The following is a 27,595-nucleotide window of genomic DNA, read 5'->3' on the forward strand; positions in this document are numbered from 1 at the left end:
TTGGAGGTCTATAACAATCCGTAAGTCCGTGGGCCCTTCCTGTTTGCGCTTTTTGAAGATGAATTCCCGTGGCCTAAAGCTACTTGGGGATCCCGGTCCTTGTAGTTTTGGCTTCCGTCCCGTGTGCAGGTGACCCGGGTACACAGTGGGGTCTTTCTAATCACAACTACAGGCCCTTTGTGCCACTGAGCTCCGGGAACTAGTGGTGGTCAGAGGGACATACAATCCCCCTGTCCTACAGATTCTGGTGATCCAACTTGAAGTCTGTTCCACTCTAGGACTCTGCACCTTGCTTCCCCGCCGGTCCCGAGGGAGCAATGAAGCTCTCCCCTCAGCGACCGTATTAACTCCTCTGTCCCATAGGAGCTACTGAGAAACCCGTCTGCTCCTTTCCTCTCCTGCTGGAGAACTCCTAAGGCTACTTTCACACATCCGGTTTGAGCCCTGCGGCTCAATCCGGCTGTGAAAACTATGCAACGGATGCGGTGAAAACACCGCATCCTTTGCATAAGTTTTTACATGCGGCCGGTCCGTTTTTTTCCGGTTGCGGCATGCTACTGAGCATGCGCAGTGGAAAATACCGCATGCGGCGTCCGGATGCGTTTTTTTCCGCATCGCGCCGCATCCGGCCTCCATAGGGATGCATTGAAAAATGCGCCGCAGCGGCCGGATGCGGCGCGATACGGTGTTTTTTGCCGGAGCAAAAAACGTTGCAGGGAACGTTCGATCCGGCCGCCGCATCGGCTACATCTGCCGCATGCGGCAAAAACCGGACCGAACGCAAGCCCCTGCGGCACAATGCGGCACTAATGTAAGTCAATGCAAAAAAAACGCAATCGGCGTTACAAAAGCCGGTTGCGGTTTTTCTGCAGAACGCCGTATTGTGCCGCAGAGCAAAAATCCGGATGTGTGAAAGTACCCTAACTCGTGTTGCGCCTAACTCCCCCTGGTGGCTGCTCCTCCCCTAGTTCCCTGTAACTAGTGGGTGGCAGCACCCCATGTTTGGTGACTATCTTAAGATCTGACCCTAGCCCGGTCCCCAATCGGGAGGGCAACCTGATTGTGTGTATGAGTTTGTGTGTAGTGGAGCCGGTACTGACCTCCTCTGGATCCAGGATGAGTACCGCACCTTAAGTGAGATGCAGTACCCTGTGGCGACTGAAGCCTCAGGGGCATCACATATGGGATGGGCATTTGGTAAGCCTCATCTTGGACAGTTAGAGTCCATCCTCAGTCACCACCCACTGCCCCCCCCCTCCCGATATCAGCTCCCTGATCTGGTGCTCTTATCAATTACACATTCTAGCCACTTTGCCCCCTGGCGATATTAGCCACAGCGCTTCATCACATTACAGCTACATTGCCCCCTGACAAAGTTAGTCCCAGTTCCCCATCACGTTCCAGCCACATTGCCCCCTGATGATATTAGTCACAGTGCTCCATCACTTTCCAGCCTCATTGACCCCTGACAATATTAACCACAGTTCCCCATCACATTACAGCCATATTGCCCCGTGATGATATTAGCTACAGTGCCTCATCACTTTCCTGCCACATTGCCCCTTAACGATATTGGCTACAGTGCCCCACCACGTTACAGCCACATTGGCCCCTAATGATATTAGTCTCAGTGCCCCATCACTGTCCTGCCACGTTGTCCCCAGTGCCCCATCACGTTACAGCCACATTGACCTCTAATGATATTAGTCACAGTTCCCCATCACTTTCCAGCCTCATTGGCCCCTGATGATGTTAGCCACAGTGCCCCATCACATTACAACCATATTGCCCCTAATAACATTAACCACAGTGCCCCATCATATTTTAGCCACATTGCTCCTTGGCGATGTTAGTGAAACGCCCACGGGGCCTCAGGGCTACTCATCACTGGGCCAGTAGTATTTGGAGTTGCTGTGAATGGTCTGACCCGGCTCTGTGGCCCCGTCGGTGTCAATAAAAGAGTGCAAGGGTGACCGTTATGGGGGATGATGGGGTTTGCTTTGCAGCGCCACTCGTGGTATGCGGCCAACGATCAGCCACCGCTGTGAGATGTTGCTCTCCTCTGGGGCGGATGGTCACGCAGATCAGATGGTCCAGCTCCCCACAGGTAGAGCTCGGCCCCAGGGAGGACGATGGTGGGGGGAGTAGCAGTCATCGGGGCCAGAGCTCGTGGTAACGACGCCGGCAATGACAGGATGACACCAGGACTGCGGACAAAGTTCTTTAACTCACTGTCAGGTCGTCACCCTTGGAGTGCCGGTTTCTGCCGTGATGGGCCCCAGCCGATCTCGGATGATTCAGAGGCCACCACCGATGTTGTGCAGTGTGAGACCGTCCTTCCTTGCGCTCTGTAGTGTGGATTCCCATGGTGTGAAGCTACTTGGGGACCCCAGTGTCCTTGGGTTTAGTTCCCGTCCCCTTCGTAGGCAGCGCAAATCACTTGTGGGCTGACCGTGGTCTTCACGCCTGACTCTATATGCTGCTGTGCTCCGGAACCTTTGTGGTGGGCAATGGGACATGAAATCCCCCTTCCCTGCAGATTCTGATGGAGCAAAGTGGAGTGTACGCCACCCTAGGGTTCTGCACCCTGACTGCGCCGCTGCCGAAGGGGCTGTTAGGCTCTCCCGTGTTTGTCCTCTGTCTCACCAGCTCCACCGGTCATCTCCTGCTTCTTCCAGTCTGCCCGGTCCTAACTGAAGGAGCTCTAAAGCACGCCCTCCAGCGACCGCGGTCCTGTGAGTCCCTAATGTTCTGGCACTCTCTCAGTCGGTCCCGGGAGAGCTCTTAAGCACTCCTCCCGGTCAGTCCCTCTGAGGGGAGCTATGCAACACACCCCTCAGCAACCCTACTTCTTCTGTGTCTCAGACTATTCTTTTTTTTTTTTAAACTGTTTATTTATTAACAAGACATAGAAAAAAGAAAAGAGAATTGCATAGATACACACACAGCCTGTGGGCAAGGGTGGCGCTTGTCAGCCATGTTTATTTAATCCTAACATATAATATCTTACACTTTACAACTTGCGTCCCTCTAGCTATTGCTAAACTACAACTCCCAGCATGAAAAGCATGATAGGGTTGTAGTTTGGGAACAAAACAATTTAAAGGAACAGTTCGGAGTTATAAATCTGTGATTTTCTTCATTTTTCATTTCTTTACATGGTATTTTTGGTGCAATGTAAACAGGGGCTGGCACATTTTACCCTGGGGGGCAATCATAAGGCAGTGGCCCTCAAGTTGCAGTGGCCTATCTTTGGTCTGTTTATCTCTGGCCGCTGCATTAAAACAGCAGTGGCAACAGACTTTATGAACAGACTGGTGCATATATATTGGAACAGAACCGCGCTTACCGCTTACATAGATACTGCAACAGACCCAATATGACTACATAGATATGGGAACTGCAAGGAGCTTACTACAGAGATATAGGAACAGAACCGAGCTTACTGCAGAGATATGGGAGCAGAACCGAGCTTACTACAGAGATATGGGAGCAGAACCGAGCTTACTACAGAGATAAGGGAGCAGAACCAAGCTTACTACACAGATATGGGAGCAGAACCAAGCTTACTACAGAGATAAGGGTGCAGAAGCAAGCTTATTACATAGATAAGGGAGCAGAACCAAGCTTACTACAGAGATAAGGGTGCAGAACCAAGCTTACTAGATAGATAAGGGTGCAGAACCAAGCTTACTACAGAGATAAGGGAGCAGAACCAAGCTTACTACAGAGATAAGGGTGCAGAACCAAGCTTACTACAGAGATAGAAGATCAGAACTGAGCTTACTGCAAAAATAAGGGAGCAGAACCAAGCTTACTACAGAGATAAGGGAGCAGAACCAAGCTTACTACAGAGATAAGGGAGCAGAACCAAGCTTACTACAGAGATAAGGGTGCAGAACCAAGCTTACTACAGAGATAGAAGATCAGAACTGAGCTTACTGCAAAAATAAGGGAGCAGAACCAAGCTTACTACAGAGATAAGGGAGCAGAACCAAGCTTACTACAGAGATAAGGGAGCAGAACCAAGCTTACTACAGAGATAAGGGAGCAGAACCAAGCTTACTACAGAGATAAGGGTGCAGAACTGAGCTTACTGCAGAGAGAAGGGAGCAGAACCAAGCTTACTACAGAGATAAGGGAGCAGAACTGAGCTTACTACAGAGATAAGGGTGCAGAACCAAGCTTACTACAGAGACAGAAGATCAGAACTGAGCTTACTGCAAAGATAAGGGAGCAGAACCAAACTTACTACAGAGATAAGGGAGCAGAACCAAGCTTACTACAGAGATAAGGGAGGAGAACCAAGCTTACTACAGAGATATGAGAGCAGAACCAAGCTTACTGCAGAGATAAGGGAGCAGAATCAAGCTTACTACAGAGATAAGGGAGGAGAACCAAGCTTACTACAGAGATATGAGAGCAGAACCAAGCTTACTGCAGAGATAAGGGAGCAGAATCAAGCTTACTACAGAGATAAGAGAGCAGAACTGAGCTTACTACAGAGATAAGGGAGCAGAACTGAGCTTACTGTACCCATACAACAAAATTGTACTTGGTCTACAACATAGAAAAAGCAACAGAACCAAACCTCCTCCATAGCTAGGGGAAAAGAACATGCTGACTGCATATACATAGTAACAGAACTAAGCTTACTGCTTAACTATGGTACCATAACTGAGCTTACTGTATTGATATAGGAGCAAAACCACGCTTACTACATAGATACAGTACCATAACCCAGCTAACTACATGTACAACAATACAAAGCTTCTCTTATATTTTCAATGTTAAACTCATACGGAACACGGCTGGCACACGGACTATACACTGATGCTATCTGTGTGCTGTACATGTTGTTCACAGCCCCATAGGCTTCTATTAGCCCTTGTCATCTGCGCTGCTGGGAAAAAAAACCCAGATGTCTCCGTAGGGATCACACACGGTCTGTGTAAACACACGGACATGCGAGCAGCACCATATGCTATAATGGGTACATATGGTACCCATAAAAAAAGCTGATACAACACGTACCAGATACACAGGCACGTGAAGGAGGCCATAAGGTGGTCACATAGCTACATCACAGTGCAGGGGTTAATTTCACTTTTTTTTTCATAAACATGGAAAGACAAATGAAATTCCCTAACACTTATGTGAACGAGCCCTTGCGGTCCGTGCCCACGATCAGTGTCAGCAGCGTCTTGGATGCAAAGTGTTTTCGCTGATTCCAAAATGCTGCGTTGTACAGTATAAGCACAGTGGATGGATTTATAGAAATCTCCAAGAAACTAGTGTGGCGCCCCTGCGACTCCAGTTACCACAGGGTACTGCACCTCATTTAAGGTGCAGTATTCACCTCGGGTAAGGAGGGGGTTAATCACCGGTGTTCCACATACACTTTACATACAGCTTAGGCGCCTTCTCACTGGGGAGCCGGACTAGGGTAGGCAGGGGGTGGCCATCACGAAGCTTGGGACTTTCCCGGTCACTAGGATTACCACCTGGGGGACGGGTTCCACTTGGGATAGAAGAGGAGCATCACACACACACACACCCGGCAGTCAAGTCGGGGCTTCAGTTCTGGCGACACGACACCATTCTCCTTTTTCTTCTCATGGGGCCTGTGGCTTGGAGCGAGATGCTCACGGGTTCCCCCTCTCCTGAAGGGACACCCCTAGGACACTTTCTAAACATCGGTGGCTTCCTCCAACTCATCCGAGGTCGACGGGGCCCAGCACGGCGGTGTCCGGTGCCTCCCGGGCAAAACAAAGACTGTTAGTAAAGGCACCTGGAACCGCAGCAGCCGACTCGGTCTCTTATTACCGGCGTCAACAGCCACTACCCCCCTCATTATCCTCCCCGGGGCCAAACCATCTTACCTGCAATTACCATCTGCTCCAGAAGACAGCGACAGCAGCAGCGGCTAATCCCTGGCCACGTACCGCAGGTGGCGTCACAAAATCATTCCATCCATCCCCCCTTCTCCGTGGACACCTCGGGGTCACGAAACCGGGCAGGCCACCTGTGACATCCATCCCCCTGACCCTTCACCGGCCCGGCGACGAGTAACCCCCAGGCCCTGTGGGGTGCTCCACTGGCATCTCCACCAGAGAAAGCACGCTGTGTCCAGACCGTGAAGACGCCTGATGGTGGACACTCGCCCTTATAGACTTAGGCGGGCTTTGCACACTACGACATCGCAATTGCGATGTCGGTGGGGTCAAATCGAAAGTGACGCACATCCGGCATCACTTGCGATGTCGTAGTGTGTAAATCCTAGATGATACGATGAACGAGCGCAAAAGCGTCGTTATCGTATCATCGCTGCAGCCTCCGACATTTCCATAATGCCGGTGCAGCGACAGGTGCGATGTTGTTCCTCGCTCCTGCGGCAGCACACATCGCTGTGTGTGAAGCTGCAGGAGCGAGGAACTTCACCTTACCTGCCGCCGGCTGCAATGAGAAGGACGGAGGTGGGCGGGATGTTTACATCCTGCTCATCTCTGCCCCTCCACTTCAATTGGCCGCCTGCAGTGTGACGTCGCTGTGACGCCGCACGACCCGCCCCCTTAGGAAGGAGGCGGGTCGCCGGCCACAGGGACGTCGCACGGCAGGTATGTGCGTGTGAAACTGCCGTAGCGATAATAATCGCTACGGCAGCTTTCACTAGATATTGCACGTGCGACGGGGGCGGGACTATCGCTGCAGCATCGGTAACACATTGTTACCGATGTCGCAGCGTGCAAAGCCCGCCTTAGTGTTGTGCCCTAAAAATACAAATGTTTTACACATACACCACAATACACTATAAGATTGTGCCCACGGTCTGGACATGGTGTGTCCTGGACACATGTCCTCTCCTGTGGGGCTGTGAGTGCTCTCCGCAGGGACCACAGCGGCCGGTGCCCACAGTCAGGGTTCGGGCCACTGTGGTCTCTCTTCTATTCTTTCTGTGGAGACACAGCAATAAATTAACATCCCAGGGCTCAGGAAGCCGCACCACAGGTCAGTGTTCGCTGTGAGCTGTACACGCACAGTGCGCAGACGATTTCTACAAATCCCATCCACTGTGCTTCTGTACCGCCCTGAGAGGGGCCCGGCCGCTTGCTCGGGCCGAGCCGCTCGAGGTCCGGGCTCGGTTTCTCGGTGGCACGAGCGCCTCCGGACCGGGGGCCACGTCGCTCTTGTTAAGGGGAGGCGGTGGGGGGTGATGGTTGTGTAACGAGTCGTCACGCCACCCACGGGTCGTGGTGACGGGGGATGCACCACCGTTGCGGCTGAAGTGATGGTGGGCTCGTCCGGGATCGGTGTTGCGGCCGCAGCTGAGATGTTAGCCCCTCCGTGGGTAGGGGCGGTATGTCCCGGGGCCCGGTGGGGTACTGTAAGGGCTGATGTTGTCGTCGGGGTGCAGGGCGCCGTGCCGCGGTGTAGCGTCGTGCCCGGATGGCACTGGTGTACTCACGATTGATTCACACTCAGAGTCACTGGTAAACCAAAGTTTGGAAGTGGTCAGTCCCCGCGGCCGGCTGCTGATGTCCCCTGTGGGGTTGATGGTGGCCCCTTTTCCCGTGCACCTCTGGATGTTTGTGTTTCGGCCCCCCTGCCTCAGCAGTGGTAGCCCGCTCCCCGGCGTTGAGCTGCCGGAGGAGCCCTCGGTTGCCCGCAGGCGCTGGCCCGTCGGTGTTTGGCCCTTGGTGGTGGCGCTCACCCGGTCTCGGTGGGCTTTTGCCTTCTTTCGGGACTTTGGGTGTGGATGAACCCGTGAGGTCCGGCCAGCAATCAGTCAATTTGCCTATACTCAGTGGCTTCTAAGCTAGGACGGGGTCTGAGTACCCTCCTGTTGGTGCTCCGGTACACGGTTGACTCCCCGGTTCGGGACCGGCGGGCTCCAACCCAGGCCCGGTCCGTACAGTTCCGCCGGTTGCTGTACCGGTACTCCTGCAGACGGCCACCACCGTCTGCCTGCCTGACGTTCTCTAAGGGGCCCAGGCTCCTACCCGGGTCCCTGACAGCTGCTCCTCTACCCCTCACTGTCAACTCCAAACTTGTCTAACCTCTTTCTGTTTGAACTTCCTGCCCCAGGACAGTAGTCTCCTCGGTGGGCATGCCTTTCCGCCTGACTCCGCCCACCTGGTGTGCTCTACTAGCCCTGAGGGAGGCATCAGGTCTCCCTTTCGGGTGACATGTGTGTGACCTCACAGGGGATGGGGGTGTGTGGGTTAATTACCCGATGTGTACTGTGGCTATGTGTGCAGAGAGCAGGGAGCCGGCACTGGCAGCGTGAGAGTGGGGACGCTGGTAACGAAGGTAAATATCGGGTAACCAAGGTAAGGGCTTCTTGGTTACCCGATGTTTACCGTGGTTACCAGCGTCTGCAGAAGCCGTCTCCTGCTGCCTGCACACGTAGCAGAGTACACATTGTGGCGGCGCTGCTGGCTGGGGGCTGGTCACTGGTTGCTGGTGAGCTCATCAGCAACTCGTGTAGCGACGCTCCAGCGATCCCTGCCAGGTCAGGTTGCTGGTGGGATCGCTGGAGCGTCGCTTAGTGTGACATCTCACCAGCGACCTCCTAGCAACTTACCAGCGATCCCTATCAGGTTGGATCGTTGTTGGGATCGCTGGTAAGTTGTTTAGTGTGACTTGGCCTTTAAGCGGGCTTTACACGCTACGATTTCGCTACAGCGATCTCGTTGGGGTCACGGATTTTGTGACGCACATCCGGCCGCTGTAGCGATGTCGTAGCGTGTGACTCCTAGGAGCGATTTTGGATCATTGCAAAAACGTCCAAAATCGCTCCTCGTTGACATGGGGGTCCGCTGTCAGTTATCGCTGCTGTCGCAGGGGCGAAGTTGTTCCTCGTTCCTGCGGCAGTGCACATCGCTACATGTGACGCCGCAGGAACGAGGAACATCTCCTTACCTGCCTCTGGCCACAATGCGGAAGGAAGGAGGTGGGCGGGATGTTACGTCCCGCTCATCTCCGCCCCTCCGCTTTCATTAGGCGGCCGCTTAGTGACGTCGCTGTGACGCCGAACGGACCGCCCCCCTTAGAAAGGAGGCGGTACGCCGGTCACAGCGACGTCGCTATGCAGGTAAGTATGTGTGACGGGGGTGAAGTGATGGCCGAGAGGACCACCGCAGTGCAGAGTAGTACACAAGACGAGGTGCGAACAACAAGGGTGTATTTATTAACAGGCGGGGAAAGATGTGGAGAAGGCAGGTTCAGGCACGGGGTATACAGTGGCAAAACGTGATTTAACAACACTTTTGTATTCTCTAGTTGGTCCGCTCAATAGCACGGCGCTCCAACTATTACAGGTTCAAGAAACACAAAAACAGTCAGGTACAATGCTACTCTGCACGTAACCTCTCTGGCCTCTGCTAAACGGGCCACACGGATGCCGTGTTCTACCTACTGAAGCCTACTTTAGCCCCTAGTATGTGCACGATATTCAACTCACAGTGATGCTGGGGACGTGGATCCAGTCCCGGGGGCCCCCCAACAATAGTCTCATCTGAAGGTGCGCACATCTCCTGGGCCAGGTTAAGGAGATCAAAATCTTCTTCTTGCTTCAGATTCCTCGTTGGTTCCCTGTTATCTGCAAGTCTCTCTCTCGATTCAGAAGAAAACTCCAATCCTCCGAGACAAACCGGCTGTGTGTTCCTTCACACGCTTCTAAAATCAAAACAGAAACTCACTTCTCTTCTTACACTCGGGCTGTCCATTAGCACACTTTCTGCAGGGGGAGCAGAACATTCCATTACCCCTCAACACGGGGAGGTTTCTGTCTCTTAAAGTGGCAGCGTGTTTCTTATTGTCCATAGCAGTAGCACCCCCCCAATATGCCTCCCCACTTAATGATGGTCGTCCTCGGCCATCACAGCTTCGAGCTCACTGTGTTTTGAAGGAAAGTTCAAACCTGTAGAGGAGACAACAATGGCAGTACAGCAGACCTAGTACATTGTTCAACATATCGGATTGGTGGAACCCCTGCAGTAGACCTCTGAGATCTTCTAACATCTTGACTATCAGGCCCGGCTTGACTAGCTTCCGGAGGAACACTTGCTGTGGGAGCTGCAGTGGAATCTTGGCTGGTCTCTTCTTCCCATGGCAGTAGTGGCTCATCCATGGGATCTCCGTTTCCGGAAGGCTGAGGATCCGCCCCTGCATCGGGGACTGTCCACCAGTCATCATCGACTTCACAGACAGATGACGTACGTTCAGGGAGTGGGGCAGAGACTGCAGGAGATCTTGGCGTAGAAAGAGCTTCAGACTGGCATGGTCGCAACATAGTTCTGTGTAGTACTCTAGGGCCGGACGCTTCATTCTCAATTTGCACCTTGTAGACCGGGCCGTCAGCATACACCCGTTCGATTACTCTGTAGGGTTGAACTTCCCATCTTTCACTCAGTTTACCCTTGGGGCGTTTCTCTCTGCCTAACACTCGATCTCCAGGTTGAAGCGGTATCTCTTGAATCGGTTTAGGGCTCATATGTTCTTTCTTCTGTAGCTGTTGACAAGCCAACCGACGTATCGTCTGTAATCGTTGTCGATGTTCTTTCACCCACGAAGTGACAGTTCATTCCATGAAATCCTCTGGCTGCTCCAAATTCAGCTCGATGATTTCTCGCCCAACTCTTCCAAACAGCAGTAGATATGGGGTGTAACCTATAGTGGAGTGAACTCGGTTATTGTAGGCCCAGACCAGTTCTGCCAGGTAATCCGGCCAACATGCCTTCTTATCTTCCTCTAATGTTCTCAGCATTTGAAGTAGAGTTCGGTTGAAGCGTTCACATGCTCCATTGCCTTGGGGATGGTAAGGTGTAGTCCGAGATCGCTCTATGTCATACAGTTAGGTCCAGAAATATTTGGACAGTGACACAAGTTTTGTTATTTTAGCTGTTTACAAAAACATGTTCAGAAATACAATTATATATATAATATGGGCTGAAAGTGCACACTCCCAGCTGCAATATGAGAGTTTTCACATCCAAATCGGAGAAAGGGTTTAGGAATCATAGCTCTGTAATGCATAGCCTCCTCTTTTTCAAGGGACCAAAAGTAATTGGACAAGGGACTCTAAGGGCTGCAATTAACTCTGAAGGCGTCTCCCTCGTTAACCTGTAATCAATGAAGTAGTTAAAAGGTCTGGGGTTGATTACAGGTGTGTGGTTTTGCATTTGGAAGCTGTTGCTGTGACCAGACAACATGCGGTCTAAGGAACTCTCAATTGAGGTGAAGCAGAACATCCTGAGGCTGAAAAAATCCATCAGAGAGATAGCAGACATGCTTGGAGTAGCAAAATCAACAGTCGGGTACATTCTGAGAAAAAAGGAATTGACTGGTGAGCTTGGGAACTCAAAAAGGCCTGGGCATCCACGGATGACAACAGTGGTGGATGATCGCCGCATACTTTCTTTGGTGAAGAAGAACCCGTTCACAACATCAACTGAAGTCCAGAACACTCTCAGTGAAGTAGGTGTATCTGTCTCTAAGTCAACAGTAAAGAGAAGACTCCATGAAAGTAAATACAAAGGGTTCACATCTAGATGCAAACCATTCATCAATTCCAAAAATAGACAGGCCAGAGTTAAATTTGCTGAAAAACACCTCATGAAGCCAGCTCAGTTCTGGAAAAGTATTCTATGGACAGATGAGACCAAGATCAACATGTACCAGAATGATGGGAAGAAAAAAGTTTGGAGAAGAAAGGGAACGGCACATGATCCAAGGCACACCACATCCTCTGTAAAATATAGTGGAGGCAACGTGATGGCATGGGCATGCATGGCTTTCAATGGCACTGGGTCACTTGTGTTTATTGATGACATAACAGCAGACAAGAGTAGCCAGATGAATTCTGAAGTGTACCGGGATATACTTTCAGCCCAGATTCAGCCAAATGCCGCAAAGTTGATCGGACGGCGCTTCATAGTACAGATGGACAATGACCCCAAGCATACAGCCAAAGCTACCCAGGAGTTCATGAGTGCAAAAAAGTGGAACATTCTGCAATAGCCAAGTCAATCACCAGATCTTAACCCAATTGAGCATGCATTTCACTTGCTCAAATCCAGACTTAAGACGGAAAGAGCCACAAACAAGCAAGACCTGAAGGCTGAGGCTGTAAAGGCCTGGCAAAGCATTAAGAAGGAGGAAACCCAGCGTTTGGTGATGTCATGGGTTCCAGACTTAAGGCAGTGATTGCCTCCAAAGGATTCGCAACAAAATATTGAAAATAAAAATATTTTGTTTGGGTTTGGTTTATTTGTCCAATTAGTTTTGACCTTCTAAAATGTGTAGTGTTTCTAAAGAAATGTGTACAATTCCTACAATTTCTATCAGATATTTTTGTTCAAACCTTCAAATTAAACGTTACAATCTGCACTTGAATTCTGTTGTAGAGATTTCATTTCAAATCCAATGTGGTGGCATGCAGAGCCCAACTCGCGAATATTGTGTCACTGTCCAAATATTTCTGGACCTAACTGTACATACGACATAATTCCTCCATCACCTTGCCTTGAAAACATGCACCTTGATCGGAGTGGATCCGCTTCGGGCATCCATACACCCGGATGAAGTCTTGGCAGATGGCCCGTGCCGCCGACTCAGCAGTCTGATCTCTAGTCGGGGTGACTACAGCGAACTTGGAGAAATGGTCGGTCATAACCAAAACAGTATTGTAGTCCCCGAGTGGAGTGTCCCACGAGGAGATAATCAATCATCAACAGTTCTAGCGGTTCTTTGGTCTGTATGGTCTGAACGGGTGCCCTTTGTTCGGTGCTTTTAACGAGGTCGCATACTCGACATTGCCGGCAAACCTCTTCCACCACAGACTCCAACCTGGGGCAGTACCCGTACTGCTGTAACCATTGGTAGATCTTCGCAGGTCCAAAGTGAGCGCCAAACTCGTTAGCTTCCTTAGCTACCTCTTGAGCCATTTTTCCGGGGATGACCACCTGCCATCTTGCTTCTATATCTTTTGGCTGTTGTCTCTTACGATATAACACTGATCCTCGAACTTCCAGTATCCCACTGGTGTAAGACACTCTTCATCTCGGCGTCCAGGTTAGCCCTTTCTTGTTTGTCTGGCTTCTGCTTCTCAGTTACCCAGTGTTTCATCTGTTGCAGCCCTTCGTCTGCATCTTGAGCACGTCCCCATTCTTCATTGGTTCTCCCCAGGGACCGGGGCAGTGTGCAAGCCTGCTTACTCAACTGGGACGCAACCACCGAGGGCCCAAACTTGCTAAAGTCTGGCGTTTCTTCCTCCTCTAATCGTTCATCGAGATCCCCCACTGGGGTCTCCACCGTCACTCTTGACAGCCCATCCGCATTTGCGTTTTCGGTAGCAGGGCGATAACAGATGGTAAAGTCAAACTTTGCAAGGCGAGCCACCCACCGTTGTTCCAAGGCTCCCAATTTGGTATTCTCAAGGTGGGCCAGAGGATTATTGTCTGTCCGGACCTGGATCTTGGTTCCTGTCAGGAAGCCAGCAAATTTCTCTGTCATGGCCCACACTAGGGCCAGGAGCTCTAGTCGAAAGGAGCTGTAATTGTGTGGGTTTCTTTCGCTGTCCCGCAGGGACCTACTGGCGTAGCCAATGACTCTCTCATGTCCATTTTGCATCTGAGACAATACGGCACCGAGTCCATGAAGGCTACCATCTGTGTACAGCAGGAATGGTCGGTCAAAGTCCGCATAGGCCAGGATCGGGGCTGAAGTAAGGGCATTCTTCATAGCCTGAAAAGCCTCATCTTGTCTCTGAGCCCAAGAGATGCCCTGGTTCTTTGACACTCCGGCGGTCCCCCTCAGCAGCTCGTTCAAAGGACCCGCCACCTTTGCGAAGTCTTTGACGAACCGGCGGTAATACCCGGCGAGTCCAAGAAATGCCTTGAGTTCCCTCACCGTTCGAGGGACTGGCCACTTCTGAATGGCCGCCACCTTTTCTGCGGAGGGTAGGACTCCATCTTGTGACACTGTGTGGCCCAGGTACTCGATCTCTCTCTTGAAGAGGTGGCATTTTTTGGGCTTCACCTTCAGGTTCTGAGCCTGCAGTCTCCCGAGTACCTGTCCAAGCCGGTCAAGGTGTTCTTTGAACGTGGCCGAGAACACGATGATGTCATCCAGATAGATCAGGGTCGCTTCAAAATTTAGGTCTCCCAAGCACTTTTCCATCAGCCGTTGAAACGTGCCCGGAGCATTGGAGAGTCCGAAGGGCATCCGGTTAAACTCAAACAATCCCATCGGGAGGATGAACGCGGTCTTGGCTTTGTCTTTTTTCGCCACAGGTACTTGCCAGTACCCGCTTGCTAGATCCAAGGTGGAGAAGTACTTGGCCTTCCCCAAGGCCGTCAAGGATTCTTCGATTCGTGGTAATGGGTACGAGTCGCGAACGGTACAAGGGTGAGTTTTCTGTAGTCTACACAGAACCGGATGGTTCCATCCTTTTTCTTGACGAGTACCACCAGGGCCGCCCAAGTGCTCTGGCTGCCCTGCACTATTCCTGAATCCAGCATCTGCTTCAGTAACGTCTTTACCTCTTGGTACATCTTGGGAGGGATCTGTCGGTACCGTTCTCGAATCGGACGAGCTTCCCCGGTCGGTATCTCATGCATGATGGCTTCAGTGCAGCCGAAATCTTCAACGTGGCGAGCGAATGCGGCCTGGTTCTCCCACAGCATAGCTTCTACTGCTTGCACACGCTCAGGGCCCAGCGAATTCACATCCACTTCCATCTGATCGAGGATGGCCTTTCCACTCCACTCTGGGGATGGCATCTCTTTGGCCCTCGCAGAGACTGCTAGGGTCCACCCCACACCTTCTATCGGCGATAAGGATATCTCTTTATGACTCATTACCTCGCCTTTATGTACGTACACCAGGGCCAGATCCGTCCCTCGAGGCAAGGTGGCCTCACCGGGGCCCACATTCAAGGCTCTGATAGGGACGCGTCCTTGTTGGACCACAGCTACCGTACGAGCTATCATAACCTCTTGGTCCACTCTTCCGGTTGCTACAGGCTGAACAATCACTTCTATCCCATCGAGATTGCGATAGGTTCCCACTGGGAGGTGTAATATACTTTCTCGGCCGGGAGGCAGGATTATAGGTTCCTTCCCAGGAGCCCTGATGACCCCTACCGTCTGATGAGATGGCACACTCTTCTGCGTCCCACAGACGCGGATCAGCCGTTGAAGTGCTTCCTGTGTAGTAGCTTGCTTCCAGTATCCGGGTCCCCGTTTGGTGAACATAATCTGATCTAATTCACGTAGGACATTCATCCCCAATATTACAGGTACATTTTCGATGATGGGCTCGGGGACTAGTAGGATCCCTTTTTTCCCCACTTCTTGCCCACAGATTCGAACATTCATCCACACAACTCCTGTGACCGGGATCGGTTGTTGATTAGCAGCAATCACTCGGATCAGGGTCTCTTTCTCTGGCCTGGCCAGTGTCTGGAAATGTTGATTGAAATATGCTTCTGGCATCGTCGTCACTTGTGACCCAGTATCTATCAAGCTATTCACTGGGACACTCTCGAATTCAGCACGTAGGATGGGACAACCAGCGATCAAATGTTCGTTATGATACGGAGCGGCCTCCCTTCTCGCCTCCCCCGCAGAGTGCCACACTACTGCGGGGGTTGGTAGTTTAACGATGGCTTCCGTTGGCTTTGAGTGTTATTCTGGCACCCCCTGGCAATATGCCCCCGACCTCCACATCCCCAGCAGTGGATGTCTTCTCCTCGCTGGGGAATACCTCGTGCCTCTGGTGGCTGACGAGAGGAAGCCTGCAGCCTCCAGTCCCCCATTGGTAGAGCCGCGGAATTGTTGCGTGAGTATGATGGGCCAGGTTGGAAGGAGGAGGATACAGCTGGGTAGGGATGTTCACCAGACAAGTCCCTCATTCTTTGCTCCATCTGGGTCAGCTTCTCCTGTACGTTGAGAACGGATTTCTGTAAATCTTGCACCACCTGGACCAGTCCCACCTGGCAGTTTGGGTCCACTCTGGAGGTGGCGGTTTGGACGCGCACCACTCCAGATGCGTAACTTTCTTCTTTACTTCGGGCTACTGCTTCTGCTAGGATTTGACGAAAAGTAAGAGCCGGATTCACTCGGACCCGTTCTGCCAGGGCTCGCCGCAAGGATATGCTATGCAATCCCAGAAAAAACTGTTCCCGGAGTATCCGGTCGGTAGAGCCTATGCCGCCGAGTCCATCTGACTCCTTTCTCTGGACCTCCGCTAACACTTCTTGTAGTGCTGTTGCATACTGAGAGATCCCTTCTTCTTCCCGCTGCAGCCTCGAAAAAAATTTGGTGCGAAGATGTCCCGCGCTAGCAGTCTCGCCATAGATCTCTTCCAAGAATCCAACTAACTCTTTCAGGGTACTACGGGTGGGTTCTGGTTGTAGACAGACATTTCTACGTGCTTCTCCCTCTAGGGCAGTCAAAGCGATGTCCACCTCAAGCTCTGGGCCGATGTTATACACTTTCAGGGTGCTCTGCAGCTGGGACACCCAGTCGCACAGTGCCATGTTATTGCCATCGAATTTTGGTAGCACACTAAATATGGTGCCCATTGGAAGTGTCATTGCAGGGGTTCCACCATTGCCCACAGCACCCCCATTAATATTAGCGTTCCCGCCGTTGCTGTCTGCTGCCTCCATCTTGGTGACCGTACCCTGCTCGCAGCGCCACTTGAAGCGATGGCCGAGAGGACCACCGCAGTGCAGAGTAGGTTACAGTACACAAGACGAGGTGCGAACAACAAGGGTGTATTTATTAACAGGCGGGGAAAGATGTGGAGAAGGCAGGTTCAGGCACGGGGTATACAGTGGCAAAACGGGATTTAACAACACTTTTGTATTCTCTAGCTGGTCCGCTCAATAGCACGGCGCTCCAACTATTACAGGTTCAAGAAACACAAAAACAGTCAGGTACAATGCTACTCTACACGTAACCTCTCTGGCCTCTGCTAAACGGGCCACACGGATGCCGTGTTCTACCTACTGAAGCCTACTTTAGCCCCTAGTATGTGCACAATATTCAACTCACAGTGATGCTGGGGACGTGGATCCAGTCCCGGGGGCCCCCCAACAACAGTCTCATCTGAAGGTGCGCACTTCTCCTGGGCCAGGTTAAGGAGATCAAAATCTTCTTCTTGCTTCAGATTCCTCGCTGGTTCCCTGTTATCTGCAAGTCTCTCTCTCTATTCAGAAGAAAACTCCAATCCTCTGAGACACACCGGCTGTGTGTTCCTTCACACGCTTCTAAAAGCAAAACAGAAACTCACTTCTCTTCTTACACTCGGGCTGTCCATTAGCACACTTTCTGCAGGGGGAGCAGAACATTCCATTATCCCTCAACACGGGGAGGTTTCTGTCTCTTAAAGTGGCAGCGTGTTTCTTATTGTCCATAGCAGTAGCACCCCCCAATAGGGGTGCCAGATTTTGTGCGTGACAGGCAGCGATATGCCCGTTTCGCACAAACGATGGGGGTGGGTCGCATGCTAGCGATATCGGGCCGGATATCGCAGCATGTAAAGCCACCCTTAGTTAACAAGAGCGGTAGAGCAATTTGTGACCAGCTCCAGAATAGACAGAATAATTGACTTTCCAATAGACTGAACACAAGGATATTGGCAGCTTCATTTTGGGGTCTACAATATGGCGTCTCCTGCTGTTTTCCAGTCTCTCCTTTCTCAGGCTTTGGGCTCTGCATTGTCTGCGGCTTTGGTGCACTGGTATCAGGGTGGGCTTTTACCTCACATATGTTTTCATATATCTCTGTAAATTGTGTATTGTTGGTGACAAGTTCCTCCTCAGCCTCAGCACTATCAATCTCCTGGAGCAATGAATGGCTCTTTGGCTCTGGTATATGTCAGGTGCATTACAATAACGTTTAATGTGTCCTGGTCTGCCACATTTATACCAATATCTAACATATCCTCTTCTCTGAGGTCTATACACAGCAGATACATTTTCTGATGTTTCATACTGCTCTTTTGACTCATTACACCAGTCCCTGAGTATATTTACAAAGGTTTCAAAGGAGCTGGTATTCCTTAGAGTTAAGCGGGCTTTACACGCGGACGATATTGCTAGCAATTTCTAGCGATATTGAGCGTGTATGTCGCGGGCGGGGAGGGGACGCTGCGCTCACCAACTGCTCGGGTCCGGCTGCTGCTGCTGCTCGGTGGTGGCTCGAGCGGTGGGCCGGATCCCGGGGACTCGAGCGGCGCTCCTCGCCCGTGAGTGAAAAGGGGGCTATGGTAGTGGGGATTTATTGTCCGTGACGCCACCCACGGTTGTGGTGAGGTTGTGACACCACCGCTGCTCTGGACGGGGATCTCGGGAGCGATGACAGGGAGCAGCTAGGATGTTGTTTTCTCCCCTCCGTGGGTAGGGGGTTTGGTTGTCCCGGGGCCCGGTGAGGGGTAGGGATGTATAGCAGGCGGGTTACGGGGCCTGGCAAGGTGCAGGGTCGCGGGGGCAGCGCTGTGCCGCACGGTACGGTGGTACTCACTCAGCCAATGATGAATACAAAGTCTCCGGTAAAACAAACGGCTGGCTGGACGGGTCCCACAGACGGCTGCGGTGTCTCTCCTGCCGGCAGGTTGATGGTGACTGCCTTTCCCTGCACCTGTGTTTTGTGTACGGTTCCAATGGGTTCCCACCGGTAACCCGCTCCCCAGCTTGGATGGGTGCTGAAGGAGCCCCTTTTGCCCGCAGGCTCTGGCCCTGGGAACTGTAGCCTTGGCGGTGACTGTGTTTCCCTCTATGGTTTGAGCTGTTGCCTTCAATCGGGACTTGGCTGCTGGGAAACCCCGGAGGTTCCCTTCGCTAACGGATTTGACAATTTCAACGGCGACTCCTAGCCTTGTCGGGGTCCGTAAGCCCTGCCGCATGGTGCTGGCTTCTCTTTGCTCACTGGTCCGGTACCACCGGGCCACCGCCCGTCCACGGTCCTTACGGTTTGCTCCAATAGGCCTCTCCTGCAGACGGTTACCACCGTCTGCCAACCTTGCTGTACCGTCCGGGCCACACAACCGGACGCTGTCAGTCTGCTCAGCTACCACCTCACTCTCCACTTCCCTAATTGATCTGCCACTGCTTTTCCCGCCTCCAGGACCGTGAACTCTTCGGTGGGCGGGACCAACCGCCTGGCCCACCCCCTGGTGTGGACATCAGCCCCTGGAGGAAGGCAACAAGGATTTGTGTTTGACTTCGGTGTGCCTAACCGGGGTGTGGGGTGTGTTGGTGTTGTTCTGTGACGACCTGGCTTGTCCAGGGCGCCACATAGCTGCTGGTCTTCTTCAGCGTGGCGCCATTTAGTGTGAGGCAGGGAGTGGAGGTTTCGTTATTATTCCTCTTCTGAAACACCATGACTTTGATCTTTTGGTTGATGTGAAATTGACTCGCCCACCCCAGGGCTATGGGACACCCGGTGCCGGGCCGGACTAGTCCGGTGGTAGTCAGTGGTGGCTGGGCCCGGCTCCGTGGCCCTGGTGGGTGTCAGTATAATATGTGGCTTAATGAATAAGTTTGTGTTCGTGACGCCACCTGTGGTATGCGGCTATTAAGCCGCCGCTGCTGTGTGAGGCCTCCGGGATGATGTTATGGCAGCAATGGTGGTACTGCTCCCCACAGGTGGAGCAATGCCCGGGGCACAGATGGTGCTTGTGAATGTCTATGCAGTTGAAATAACAGAGACCACTTCAAGGGTGCAGTTCAAGTTCTTTACTCATACTTCTTGTCACAGCGCTGTAGGGACCCTTGGACTGCTGGGACCACTGTCAGGGACCTCCGCCGTTTCTGGGTGATTCTGAGAGTGAAAGCCGGTACCCTTCTCTTAGTGTCTCTTTCTTCTGCTGTCTTCCTTAGCCTAGCCTTTAATAGGATAAACCTGGCTTGGCCTCCACTGCAGCCTCCAGGCTGGGGGGTCACCTGTCGGCTGATTACCCCTTTTCTGGAAGTTCTGCTATGGGTTCTGGCCCGGGGAGTCTACAACGTTCCCTGGGCCTCGGTTTTTACTGTTTGGAGATGATCTTTGCACTCCTCCAGTCTCTAGGGACCGTCCCCTGTCGCAGCTTGATCCCTCCACCGATGTTCTTGTGGAACAGGCCACCCTAGCTCTAAACTGCCCCGACAGCTATACAGACTACCCGTGGCCCTGCGACTCCTTCTGTCTTCTACGTGGTGTCACCTGGACCTCTGGGTCCCAGGATCTTCACCAGGAAGCGTCTCCTTCTGTTTCTCTGCTCCTGTCTGACTTGGAGCTTTCTTTCCTTCTTTCTTTCTTTCTTTCTTCCTCCTTGCCTGCCTCCAGCAGGCCTCCTCCTCCCTCCTTTCTCTCGTTCTTCTTCCCCAACTACATGCTGGCTCTTCACACTCTCCTTCCCTGAGGTAGACTGACTAACCTAGACCTTCCTCTCTGTCCCTGCTCTCAGATGGCTCCTCCCACCTCCCCATTTGCTCTGTTCTACCCTATAGGAGCAGGGATGGGTCTTACGACCCCTCCCAGCATGCAGCATGGGAGGGCTGTCTGCCACTTTCCCTGGTCCCAGGGTGTTCCTAGCAATGGGTGTAGTGTGGATTTACCAGAGGACCGGAGTTCACTCTCTTCCTCTCTCAGAATGGGGCATCACACCGCTGGATGGGGTGCAATGACCTGTGGCGACGGAAGCCTCAGGGGCGCCACAAAAGCCCATGTGGTGCTGAATGTTGCTAGCACAGCCAGGCTATCTTGGAGGCCTCTCTCGGTTGGGGAAAGCAGCAGGAGGTCATCTGCGTACAGCAGGATCTTCACCTCTCGGTCCTGCAGGCTGAGACCTGGGGCAGAGGAGAATTCTAGGGCTGCAGCCAGTCCATTTATGTAGATATTGAATAGAGTTGGGCTCAGGCTGCGGCCCTGTCTTACCCCGCGGCTCTGCCAGATGAAGGCCGTCCTCTTTCCGTTCACCTTCACGCTGCAGCGGTTCTCAGTGAATGAGTTCTTGATCATATCATAGGTTTAAGGAACAAGCCTGGGTGCCAAACTGAGCAAAAGGCCTTCTTGAAGTCCACAAAACATGCAAATATTTTCCCATTTTTTTGCCGTGGACGGGAGTCTTGATGAGGCTTTGCAGGGTGTAAATGTGGTCCGTGGTGGGATGGTTTGGCATGAACCCAGCTTGACTTCTGCTGAGGGTGTCTTCTCTATCTCTATTGCCCTCCCCCGTCTCTCTCCCTCCCCCTCCCCCGTCTCTCTCTCCCTCCCCCCGTCTCTCTCCCTCCCCCGTCTCTCTCTCTCCCCCTCCCCCCTCGTCTCTCTCCCTCCCCCGTCTTTCTCTCTCCCCCTCCCCCCTCGTCTCTCTTTCTCCCCCGTCTCTCTCTCCCACCCCCCAATCTCTCTCTCCGTCCCCGTCTCTCTCTCTCCGCCGTCTCTCTTTCTCTCTCTCCCCCGTCTCTCTCCCACCCCCCAATCTCTCTCTCCGTCCCCGTCTCTCTCTCTCCGCCGTCCCGTCTCTCTTTCTCTCTCTCCCCCGTCTCTCTCCCTCCCCCCATCTCTCTCTCCCCCTCCCCCCTGTCTCTCCCTCCCCCGTCTCTCTCTCTCCGCCGTCTCTTTCTCTCCCTCCCCCGTCTCTCTCCCTCCCCCCATCTCTCTCTCCCCGTCTCTCTCTCTTTCTCCCCCGTCTCTCTGTCTCCCCCGTCTCTCTCTCTCCCATCCCCCCATCTCTCTCTCCCTCCCCTCTCCAATCTCTCTCCCTCCCCCGTCTCTCTTTTTCTCCCCCTCCCCCGTCTCTCTCTCCCTCCCGCTCCCCAGTCTCTCTCTCTCTCTCCCTCCCCAATCTCTCTCTCTCTCCCTCCCCCGTCTCTCTTTTTCTCTCACTCCCCCGTCTCTCTCTCTCCCTCCCCAATCTCTCTCCATCTCCCCGTCTCCCTCTTTTTCTCTCCCTCCCCCCGTCTCTCTCTCTCCCTCCCCCCGTCTCTCTTTCTCTCCCTCCCCCGTCTCTCTCTCTCCCTCCCCAATCTCTCCCCCTCTCCCTCTTTTTCTCTCCCTCCCGCCATCTCTCTCGCTTGTCTCTCTTGGACATATATACACATCTAATTGGGAATTTCTACACTGGATCTCTTCATGTGCCTTCATTTACCTCTAATTATGGGGCAGATTTATCAAAACTGTTTCAAAGAAATCCATAGCAACCAATCACAGCGCAGCTTTCATTTTACCAGAGCTGTTTCAACAGTGAGAGCTAAGCTGTGATTGGTTGCTAGGGCCAAGGAACTGTTTTGAGAATTGAGGCCTAGTGTTTCCCTGTAAGTATGGATATGTGCAGAATTTGCCTGCACAGCTGTATATGGAGATTATAAGGCTCTTTATAAAGAAGCCTCTGCTCCAGCTCCGTACAGAGGTGTACTGTGGGTATGACGCCTTCACAGTTACAAGGGCCGTCCACAAGATGGCCGCCTCTGCTTCCCTCATGAGCTCAGTTACTCAGTGGTGTCATGGTGCCATCTACTTGCCAGTATGTGATAAGCCTGAGTACTGAGTGCCCTGAATAATAAGTGTCTTTTTAGGACGGTTTCATGCACAATAGTTTTTCTTTAAAAATATATACCATATTATTATTTTTTTTCCTGCCTGATCGCACAATATAAAATACACTGCGCACAATGGGAGAAATGTGTGACGGCATTTTCCACATTCACTACAATAATTGTTTAAAAAATGTGCGATATTTTGCTATTTTCCAAGGCTCTCACCATTCTGGCCCGGTTAGCCATGCAAATAAGTTGTAACCCCTTCACCACCAGGCGATTTTCTGCTTTTCATTTTTATTTTTTCATTTTCTTCTTCCAAGATCCAAAACTTGTTTATTTTTCCATCAACATAGCCGTATTTAAGTTTTATTTGTTTTTTTTTCCTTCACATTTTTTAAACCTTTTTTTTTCACTTTTTCCTGTTTTTACTAATCTCTTTAGGTGACTTGAAGCTGCGATATTCCGATAACTTCTGCCGTACAGAACAATGTATCAGCGCTGCTCTGGACTGCTGTAATGATCATCTCCTATGAACGCCGGCTTCAGAAGTGCTCCACACCGGTACGTGTTTACAGTCAGATCTCTGATTTTCCTGCTGCTGTTAGAGGTGGGCACTACCATGCTCGGGTGCTCAGTACTCGTAATCTGGAAAGTGGATGATGGACAGGGGACTGGATCTGGAAAGTGGATGATGGACAGGGGACTAGATCTGGAAAGTGGATGATGGACAGGGGACTGGATCTGGAAAGTGGATGATGGACAGGGGAGTGGATCTGGAACGTGGATGATGGACAGGGGACTGGATCTGGAAAGTGGATGATGGACAGGGGACTGGATCTGGAAAGTGGATGATGGACAGGGGACTGGATCTGGAAAGTGGATGATGGACAGGGGACTGGATCTGGAAAGTGGATGATGGACAGGCGACTGGATCTGGAATGTGGATGATGGACAGGGACTGGATCTGGAACGTGGATGATGGACAGGGGACTGGATCTGGAACGTGGATGATGGACAGGGGACTGGATCTGCAATGTGGATGATGGACAGGGGACTGGATCTGTAACGTGGATGATGGACAGGGGACTGGATCTGGAACATGGATGATGGACAGGGGACTGGATCTGGAACGTGGATGATGGACAGGGGACTGGATCTGGAACGTGGATGATGGACAGGGGACTGGATCTGGAAAGTGGATGATGGACAGGGGACTGGATCTGGAACGTGGATGATGGACGGGGACTGGTCAGGAATACGATGGATCATTGATGTATCCTGGTCACTGTGTGATATAATAATCGCCGAGAAGAAAAACACTGAGACCGATTCTTGTTTTAAATTTATTTATTAGCATTAGGCAGTGAACCAAAAATTCTCATAATCAATAATAATAATACAAAGTTTAATTGTATTAAAATTGATCAAAAAGGGTTGTTCAGTATTAGAGAAGTATAAGTATTTGGGAATTCCAGGCTCAACCATTAGAGAAGTATGGCTGACCTCTTCCCTTGTCTATAGGGTATATCTGAATTGCAGATCTGGACCTTTTAGGCTTTGTTCACACTTTGCGTATTTGGTGCGGATTTTACAACTGGATTGATAAAATTAAATCTGCAGTGTTTATGCGTGGAGAAAAAAAAGTCCTCCATATTTCATGCCCGGCCGGCAGATTACCTGCAAGATTTAAGGATCCACAGTGAAATGAATATGTAAAATCCGCTACAGAAATCGGCATGCTGTAAATAAAAAAATAAAAACAGCATAAAAAAAAGCTGATTTCCATATGGATTGTGCCCCAGACAGACTGGAATGGGGGTGAGAGGAAGATAAACTCACCCACTTTCCTGGGGCGGAAAAATAAGTTGTGTGTAAAATCCGCATCAAACCTGCGAGGTGTGAACGCAGCCTAAAAGAGCGGAACTGCCCCAGATTAAATAGAAGACAGCGATCTTTCTCCAATACTGATCGCCCCCTTTTGTTGTATGTCTTTGGAGTGTGGGAGGAAACCGGAGACCCCGGAGGAAACCCACGCAAACACGGGGAGAACATACAAACTCCTTGCAGATGTTGTCCGCAAAGCACCAGTGTAAATCACCACTGAGCCACCGTGCCGCCCATACTGCCTGCCTGATGCCGCACATGCAATACAATTTACACTCCAGGAATATCGTCCTCACCTCTTAATGACTTTAGGACAAAAACAGAACAAATAAATATGGAAAAAAACCATCTCTACGAGAAAAAGGGTCAAAAATATCGCAGATGGATGATAAACGGAAAAACTGTGTCTGGTCATTGAGAGGTTAAGGCTCACAATGTACATAATATACAAAAATACAATTAACTACTACAATATACATAATATACAAATATACACTTAACTACTAATTAGGATAAGCCTCACAATATACATAATACACAATAAACTGCTAATGTCTGTAGTGAACCAGCTCTGTCCGTGTATGAGCGTCCTCGTCGTGTGACGTCCGTCTGTGTTCTGTAATGTGTAAGGTATGTTCACACTGTGTCTTTTTTTTTCCCGCCCCTAAAACCGTCGTATTTTTTTGCTTTTTCTTAGCGTCTTCCCGTTTTATCCATCGGATTAAAAAGAAGTACAAAAATGCTGATAAAAAGCAAAAAAAACGGAAAAAAGGGATAAAATTTACACTGAAAGATTATCGTGAACAAGCGAGCGTTCGCTCACGACATCTTTGCTTGCACACTGGCGCCTGCCTGGATCAACAGACTCAGGTGGGATGTAATGGACAGACTAGAGCCACTCAGTACTCGTAATCTGGAAAGTGGATGATGGACAGGGGACTGGATCTGGAAAGTGGATGATGGACAGGGGACTAGATCTGGAACGTGGATGATGGACAGGGGACTGGATCTGGAAAGTGGATGATGGACAGGGGACTAGATCTGGAAAGTGGATGATGGACAGGGGACTGGATCTGGAAAGTGGATGATGGACAGGGGATTGGACCTGGAATGTGGATGATGGACAGGGGACTGGATCTGGAACGTGGATGATGGACAGGGGACTGGATCTGGAAAGTGGAAGCAGGACCCCCAGAACCCTGAAACCCTTTATCCCCTATACAGGGATTTGGAATTACACAGGGCCCTGGAGATCACTATAGCAGAACAGGGACTCCTCTCCCATCACCATCCACGGCAGGAACACGGCGTGGCGATCGGAGCAGAAGTCGCTGGAGCGGACTCCGGTGGTGACGTAACAGCACCTCATCAGAACAAGCGGAAACAACGCTGGTCCTGATGAATCGGGCCCCGCTACAAAAACTCCATATATATAATAAGCAATAGGATAAAAAATACGCCCCGATGACGCCTTTTTCACTCGTTTTGGGTTTTGGGCCAAAAAATCCCCTTAAAAAGTTGTCAAAAAAAATTATTAAAAACGTTACTCAAAAACGGAAAAAGCGTCGACAAAGCGCTTCAGGAAATGAACAAAAAACCGTTCAGACGCCGAAAAAAATGCCAGAAATAAGTGATCGTCCTGAAAAACGGATGATCACTTAACAGAAAAGACACAATGTAGTGTGTGATCCGTCTTGTGATCGTTTTGAGGCTTCAGATGGAGACTGTCACAAGAGCGGTATTTTCATTGACTTGTCCGCCCAATTCGTGGCCCCACTCACTAACTGGAACTGAAAACAGAGAATTTTTATTAGGAGACATGAAAAAATAATGTTATTAGCACCAAAAACCCCTGAACGTGCCCTAAGAATACAGGCCCCTCCATACATACCTGCTGGTGTCGTCCTCATTGCTTTGTGAGTGTTATACAAATGGAAAGGTCCAGAACCAAATCGACGCTTCTGTAAGAAAAGATTACTTATATCAAAACAAGATCACAGATTCAGGGAAGAAAGAAGTGATGGGAGGAGAGAGATGGAGGAGGAACGATGGTACAACCGGGAGAGATGGAGGAGGAACGCTGGTACTACCGGGAGAGATGGAGGAGGAACGATGGTACAACCGGGAGAGATGGAGGAGGAACGATGGTACAACCGGGAGAGATGGAGAAGGAACGATGGTACAACCGGGAGAGATGGAGGAGGAACGATGGTACAACCGGGAGAGCTGGAGGAGGAACGATGGTACAACCGGGAGAGCTGGAGGAGGAACGATGGTACAACCGGGAGAGATGGAGGAGGAACGATGGTACAACCGGGAGAGATGGAGGAGGAACGATGGTACAACCGGGAGAGATGGAGGAGGAACGATGGTACAACCGGGAGAGATGGAGGAGGAACAATTGTACAACTGAGAGAGATGGAGGAGGAACAATCGTACAACTGGAAGAATTGGAGGAGTAATGATGGTACAACTGGGAGAATTGGAGGAGGAACGATGGTACAAATGGGAGAAATACACACTACGAAGACATTGTACTTCCCCTGACATGTAACATACAGGACACATGTATATACAGATATACACTACAAAGACATTGTACTGCCCCTCACATGTAACATATAGGACATAATCCTAACCCTAGCCTCGCTGAAAAATTTCCACATCATCACCGATCCTCCATCAAATTTCACAGTGGGTGCAAGACACTGTGGCTTGTACACCTCTCCAGTTCTCCGTCTAACCATTAGATGACCAGGTGTTGGACAAAGCTGAAAATTAGACTCATCAGGGAAGATTACCTTACTCTAGAAATTGGGCAGATTAAACTTTGCGAAGGACGTATTAATAAAGCCGCATACAAGGTTATCCTAGACAAACAGCTGCTTCCTTCTGCTCAGGCAATGTTCCCCAACTCTGAGGATTGTTTTTTCCAGCAGGACAATGCACCATGACACACAGCTAGGTCAATCAATGTGTGGATGAAGGACCACCACATCAAAACCCTGTCATGGCCAGCCCAATATCCAGACCTGAACCCCATTGAAAACCTCTGGAATGTAATCAAGACGAAGATGGATAGTCACAAGCCATCAAACAAAGAAGGATTGCTTAAATTTTTACACCAGGAGTGGTATACGGTCACCCAAGAGCAGCGTGAAAGACTGGTGGAAAGCAGCC

The 27,595-nt window shown here is 51.0% G+C and overlaps 1 protein-coding gene across 1 annotated transcript in view; it reads left to right on the top strand.

Moving 5' to 3' along the window:
• Positions 1-27,595, top strand: part of LOC142254212 (conserved oligomeric Golgi complex subunit 8-like) — an 84,766-nt gene that overhangs the window by 16,828 nt on the left and 40,343 nt on the right. Inside the window, exon 2 of the mRNA XM_075325192.1 lies at positions 22,973-23,092. Within this exon, the coding sequence (XP_075181307.1) occupies positions 23,048-23,092 (45 nt within the window). The 5' untranslated portion in view covers positions 22,973-23,047. The remainder of the gene's footprint in view (positions 1-22,972; positions 23,093-27,595) is intronic.

Source organism: Anomaloglossus baeobatrachus, chromosome 10, assembly GCF_048569485.1.
Source record: "Anomaloglossus baeobatrachus isolate aAnoBae1 chromosome 10, aAnoBae1.hap1, whole genome shotgun sequence".
Taxonomy (NCBI): Eukaryota; Metazoa; Chordata; class Amphibia; order Anura; family Aromobatidae; genus Anomaloglossus; species Anomaloglossus baeobatrachus.